General features: G+C 31.4%; 1 protein-coding gene across 1 annotated transcript; it reads right to left on the bottom strand.

Annotated features, from left to right (window-relative positions):
* Positions 1 to 5,417: 5,417 nt before the first annotated feature.
* LOC111688370 (protein takeout) lies at positions 5,418 to 6,371 on the bottom strand (the record flags this gene model as incomplete). Its single annotated transcript, XM_023450872.2, has 3 exons — positions 5,418 to 5,826; positions 5,892 to 6,025; positions 6,100 to 6,371. Coding segments are annotated over 3 exons (708 nt in total), but the record flags the coding sequence as incomplete, so codon positions are not given.
* Between the last annotated feature and the right edge of the window lie 680 nt (positions 6,372 to 7,051).

The following is a 7,051-nucleotide window of genomic DNA, read 5'->3' as shown; positions in this document are numbered from 1 at the left end:
CTTGGACACTAGGTCGCAACTGGCTTTGTTAGAGATTAAAAAGTTTTTTGTTTTTTTTTCATTTTTTCACCTCGAACCCAAATGGAGTTAAGAGATAAGCAGGACAAAACATTTTAATGATATTAAACAATAAGCTATTAAGTAGTGGTTAGAGCACTACTATTTACTTTCACTTTTTTAAGTAATTTAGGATCAAACCTGGCGAAATATAATGTGTAATGGGAAAATCAAAATTCTGTTAATGACCGAAAGGTAAAATTTGTCAAAAATCTTCACTACAGTTTGGACTATAGTGAGGTTTTTAAATTGTTGTATATTGTCAAGACTATAGAGTAGTCAATAGTCATGGCTATAGAGTAGTCTATAGTCATGGCTATAGAGTAGTCTATAGTCATGGCTATAGAGTAGTCTATAGACTTGACAGTAGAGTAGTCTATAGTCTTGACTATAGAGTAGTCTATAGTCTTGACTATAGAGTAGTCTATAGTCTTGACTATAGAGTAGTCTATAGTCTTGACTATAGAGTAGTCAATAGTCTTGACTATAGAGTAGTCTGTATTCTTGACTATAGGGTAGTCTATAGTCTTGACTATAGAGTAGTCTATAGTCTTGACTATAGAGTAGTCTATAGTCTTGACTATAGATTAGTCTATAGTCTTTACTATAAAGTAGTCTATAGTCTTGACTATAGAGTAGTCTATAGTCTTGACTATAGAGTAGTTTACAGACTTGACTATAGAGTAGTCTATAGTCTTGACTATAGAGTAGTCTACAGTCTTGACTATAGAGTATTCTACAGTCTTGACTATAGAGTAGTCTACAGTCTTGACTATAAAGTAGTCTATAGTCTTGACTATAGAGTAATCTGTAGTCTTGACTATAGAGTAGTCTATAGTCTTGACTATAGAGTAGTCTACAGTCTTAACCATAGAGTTGTCTATAGAGTACTATAGTACTTAGTCTCAACTATAGGGTAATCTTTTGTCTCAACGTAGTCTATAAACTTGTCTATAGAACACCCTATAGTCTCAACTATAAAGTTGTCAACAAACTCCTCTAAAGAACTGTCCATAAAGATTACTTAAACAGCGTTCTTGCATTCGTCAGTTTAATTAAATATTTTAATTTTAATAAAATCAAAAATCTCATATTAAAATCTAAAACATATAAAAAAGCTTATAAAACCATTGAAGGCTTTAACAAAATCCATAAAACAAATCTATCATTCAAAAAAACAAGCGACCAGCAAGCAGCCAACTCCCGCATAAAACTTTAGAACCTCTTTAATCGTCATTATCATTAAGGGCGAAAAGAAATCATACAACAAAAATCTTTTATGCCTATAAAACATATAATAATATAGACCTGTTTTAGTTACTCCAACTCCTGTAATGAGAAACAAAAAAACGCAAGAAACTCTATGAAAAATTTGTTTTAATGTTCCTTGACTACGTATAATTCATGTGATTTTTTTTCTGTATTTTTTTTATTCTTTCATCCCAGTACCATTTTGTCCACCCAGCGTCCTTTATTTTCACATTCTGGGTGTATTTCTTTTTTGGGTTAGTATGATGAGTAAAAAAAACTGTAAGAATGAATAAGAAAAAAATAAAAATTAATTTCTCATAGAGTGGCATCCATTAAAAAATTTTCAACAATTTTTTCTTAAAAAAAAACACTTTCGCGAAATGTTATTTTTTGGGGGATACATAAGGATATGTACAGTGGGAATAGGACAGGTTAAAAGAAGGATTGTTAAAGTTTATAGCATAGACCTGACTACAGACTAGATTGCAGTCCTGGCTATTGACTAGGTTACAGTCCACACTATCGACTTGACTACATATTGCGCTAGACTGTATACCAGACAATAACCTAGACTTAAGGCTATATTGTAGACTTTAGACTAAACTATAGGCCTGACTACATATTAGACTATAGACTAGACTATAGACTAGACTATAGACTAGACTATAGACTAGACTATAGACTAGACTATAGACTAGACTATAGACTAGACTATAGACTAGACTATAGACTAGACTATAGACTAGACTATAGACTAGACTATAGACTAGACTATAGACTAGACTATAGACTAGACTATAGACTAGACTATAGACTAGACTATAGACTAGACTATAGACTAGACTATAAACTAGATTATAGACTAGACTATGGACTAGACTATAGACTAGATTATAGACTAGACAATGGACTAGACTATAGACTAGACTTTAGACTAGACTTTAGACTAGACTATAGACTAGACTATAGAGCCTCAAGTTTATAGTCTAAATCCAGACTGTAGAAGTTATTCATCCAAACTTTAGACGTGATTAATGTCCAGACTATAGTCAATATAACTGTGCCAAGCTAAGACAAGATAATAAACTCTAAACCCTTCTATAGTCCATGCCACATGAAACTTTATTTTAAACTCTTTACCATGCTATGTAGTTGTTTTAAAAGTCGTATTCACTGGTTTGTATATCTTCACTATTTGTTATTTAAAATAATAAAAATAAAAGTGAAAATAACTTAGAACGCGTTATATATGCGTGGCCATTAACGATTTCTTTTCGTGCATTTTTTATTTAACAAAAAATGGGAGTGGGTGGTAGGTTTAAAAGATGCTGTTCTTTAGAGGTGGGAGATAATAAATGAATGGATACATGCGGCAATTCTAGTTGAAGGGGTGCTCATGATGAACGGACCAACAAACAGCTTTTAAATAAGAAGCTTTAAAAAATAAGGAAAAGGTAACCATTTTGTTTCATAATTTTATTTCTTAAATAATATTAACTATTGAAAACAAGTCGAGAATTATTAAACAAAAGTAAAAAAGTACAATTTTTTGAGGAGGAGGGAAAAGGGACTATATTATTAAAGCTTTTATGTTCCTAAATAATTTTATAAAAACAAGTTAAAATTTTGTTAAAAATTCTCATAATTTTTGCCAAATAATATCTAAAATATTAAACAATTTGATTGTCCTCTTATGTTCTTGTTAATATTTAATTTCTAATTATATTTAAAAAGTTTCATTTATTTTATGACATTTTCTGTTTTCTAATGCATGAATGGTATGAAGTTTTTTTTTTAAGACAAATTAGTTGTGACATTAAGCTTTATATGTGTAATATAATTTTTTTTTTTGCCAAAAAATATACGTTAAATGTTTTCACTATTTTGGCTTAAACTGAAAGAGCATTAAGTTTTATTCTTAATGGCTCAGATAATTGAATTATGAATTTTAAAAGATGCCCCTCCCCACGATTTCTTATTGTCATCAAACAAATCTTTTTAATATGATTTAAAAGAAATTATAAATGAAAAAATATAAAGAAACTTTTTTAAGAAAAAATTTAACATATGCACAATGTACATACATACGTAAACATTAGTTAAGGATAAAGGACATTATTGATATTGTCACAGACTATAGACATGACTATAGTCTCAACTATAGACTTGACTATTGTCCAGACTATAGACAAGACAAGAGTACAGTCTAGCCTATAGACTAGAGCAGAATCCAGGCAAAAGATTAGATAATATACTAAGATAATGTCCAGAGGGACTAGACTATAGTCCATGTAATAGTCCAGACAATAGACTAAAATAAAGTGCAGACTATACACAAGATAATAGTCCAAACTATAGACTAGACTATAGTCCAGGTAATAGATTAGACTACAGTCTAAACATTAGACTAGATTATAGTCCAGATAATAGACTAGACTATTGTCCAAACAATAGGTTAGACTATTACCCATACAAGGGAGTAGACTATAGCCCCAATAATATATTGGTCCAGACAATAGACTAAACATAAGATTAGGCAATAGACAAGACTATAGCCCAAACTATAGAGTAGACTTTAGCCCAGATAAAATACTAAGCTATTGTCCAGACAACAGACTAATGCCTGGACTATGGCCCAGTTGTTTAGAGAGGGGCTAGACTATAGACCATATAATAGTCCAGACAATAGACTAAACTAAAGTGCAGACTAAACACAAGATAATAGTCCAAACTATAGACTAAACTATAGTCCAGGCAATAGATTATACTACAGTCTAAACTTTAGACTAGACTATAATCTACATAATAGACTAGACTATTATCCAAACAATAGACTAACGGGATTATGGGCCAGACAATAAGTTAGACTATTACCCATACAAGGGAGTAGACTATAGTCCCAATAATATATTGGTCCAGACAATAGACTAAACATAAGACTAGGCAATATACAAGACATAATTCAGACTATAGACAATAGACAAGACTCCAGTCCAAACTATATACAAAACTGTAGTCTAGAGTAATGTCCAGATAAAAGACTAGTCTATAGTTCAGCCAATAGGCTAGAATAAAAGCAAGATTATAGCCATTACTATAGACTATATTCCAGACAAGAAGATAGTCAAGAATATTAATAGGCGAGAATATAGTCCAGACTATAATGAAGACTAGAAACGAAACTATAGTCCATACTATAGACGATACTACAGTCCAGGCTATAGATAATGCTGCAGTCCAAATTATGGATAAAAATATAGTGTAGTCCATATACGAGACTATTGTCTAGTCTATAATCCAGACTAATAACAAAACTGTAGACTAGAGTATTTGCCTTTAGTCCAGAAATCTGGACTAAAAGCAAAAAAATATAGTCCAGACTATAACTATGTTAAGACTATAGTTGAAGTTATAGACAAGACTATTGTCCAGACGAACTATAATCCAAACTATAGTCCAGTCTAATAACAGAACTATAATTCAGACTTTAATCAAGAAGAGACATCCAGCAAGATTATAATCCAGACTATAGACCATATTCCAGACTAAAGAATAGACAATAGTCACTCTGTAGAGCAGACTATAGTGGAGACTATAGTGCGGACTATATAGGCGAAACTATAGGTAGAATATAGTCCAGACTTTAGAAACGTCTGTAGTTGTTATTACACTCCCAACTACTGACTATAGAAGAGAATATAAGTAAAACTTTAGACCAGACTATAGACGAAAATATAGTCCACCCTGTAGACATGGCGATATACCAGACTATAGATGAGATTACAGATCTGACTATAATGACTTTAGATGAGACTATAGGCGATACATTATGTCAGACTGTAGGCCATACGGGAGTCAATCCAGACTATAGATAAAACTATAGCCTAGTCTATATACGAAAGACAATACTGTAGTCTCTAATAAGGGCTAAGATCAGTCCACGATTATCAAAACTAATAGGTTTGAAGGTCGTAAAAGCTATTCAAAATCGAACTGATATTATTGATTTACAATAAAAAAAATTAATTAATAAAATTAGAAAAAAATCTATTTTTATTATAAATAATTATAAAAAAGTAATAAAATTATTTAAAAAAATATAACCCATTAAACAATCTTATAAAATAATAAAAACCCACTTAAAAGTAAACTAAAACAATTAAACTCGTGCTCATATACTTATTACAAACAAAATTAAATAAATTACATTCCCATTTTACATGGGAAACATTTCATCATATGTAGTATTTTCCATTAACATATTAGCAATGTCAAGGAACTTTTTCGACAGCCCCTTCTCCAGACCGGGTATAATTTCATTCAAATACAAATCACGATTATCATTAATAATTGTATTGCCCACTTCACCTAGAACACGATCACCATTAAATAAATTATCTAAATGCATTTTGAAAACATCAATATTGATTTTCAAAGGCAATTTTGTGAAACGGACATATTCCACGCCATCTTGGGGTACTCGTACGCCGCGTATTTTAACTAAAGCTTTAGCGTTTTCTATACAAAATTAAACGTAATATATTAAATAGAAAATAATTAATAAAAATTTAATTATAATTTACCCGCATAACCCTTTACATTGCCACGCCCCTGCAAATCCAATAGTAAAATATTAAGTTTCATTAGATATTTAGCGGTAAAATCAATTCGTGGCAAAGTCAATGTCACATCAAAGGCCAGATTTGAAGCATTAGCTCTATAAAATTAATATTAAAGAAATTTCTTTAAATTATCTGTTTTATATGTATATTTGAGATTTATTTTACTTACGTTAATTTATTTATAATAAAATTACTGCCACCTCTCACCACCATATCACTGAAAACCGCATGAAATTGTCCACCTCTTCCTAATTCTATGTTGTCTAGATAGAGAGGTTCTAAGGGTGGAGAATGATAACCATCGCCTAAATCTCCATGAGCCAATAGAGGTCTTATATTGTCTACAGCTTTGATGATGCAATTATCTAAATCGGGATCATCACGATGACAGGGCACAATCGAGGAGGCTGTGAACCGATAAGGGAAATTTAAAGAATTAAATAAAAAACAATTTTAGATAAATTCTTTCTAAATATTCTTGATTTAAAATACTTTAATACTGAACTAAAACTGAATTAAAACAGAACTAGACCTGAACTAGACCTGAACTAGAACTGAACTAGAACTGAACTAGAACTGAACTAGAACTGAACTAGAACTGAACTAGAACTGAACTAGAACTGAACTAGAACTGAACTAGAAATGAACTGAACTGAACTAGAACTGAACTAGAACTCAACTAGAACTCAACTAGAACTCAACTATAACTAGAACTGAACTGAACTGAACAGAACTAGAACTGAACTAGAACTGAACTAGAACTGAACTAGAACTGAACTAGAACTGAACTATAACTGAACTAGAACTGAACTAGAACTGAACTAGAACTGAACTAGAACTGAACTAGAACTGAAATGGAACTGAACTAGAACTGAACTAGAACTGAACTAGAACAGAACTAGAACTGAACTAGAACTGGACTAGAACTAAACTAGAACTGAACAGAACTAGAACTGAACTAGAACTGAACTAGAACTGAAGTAGAACTGAACTAGAACTAGAACTGAACTTGAACCGAACTAGAACTGAACTAGAACTGAACTAGAACTGAACTAGAACTGAACTAGAACTGATCTAGAACTGAACTTGAACTGAACTAGAACTGAACTAGAACTGAACTA

The sequence above is a fragment of the Lucilia cuprina genome, chromosome 6, assembly GCF_022045245.1.
Source record: "Lucilia cuprina isolate Lc7/37 chromosome 6, ASM2204524v1, whole genome shotgun sequence".
In the NCBI taxonomy this organism is placed as follows: Eukaryota; Metazoa; Arthropoda; class Insecta; order Diptera; family Calliphoridae; genus Lucilia; species Lucilia cuprina.
Note: the sequence above shows the minus strand (reverse complement) of the source record. Positions and strands in the feature narration are given on the sequence as shown.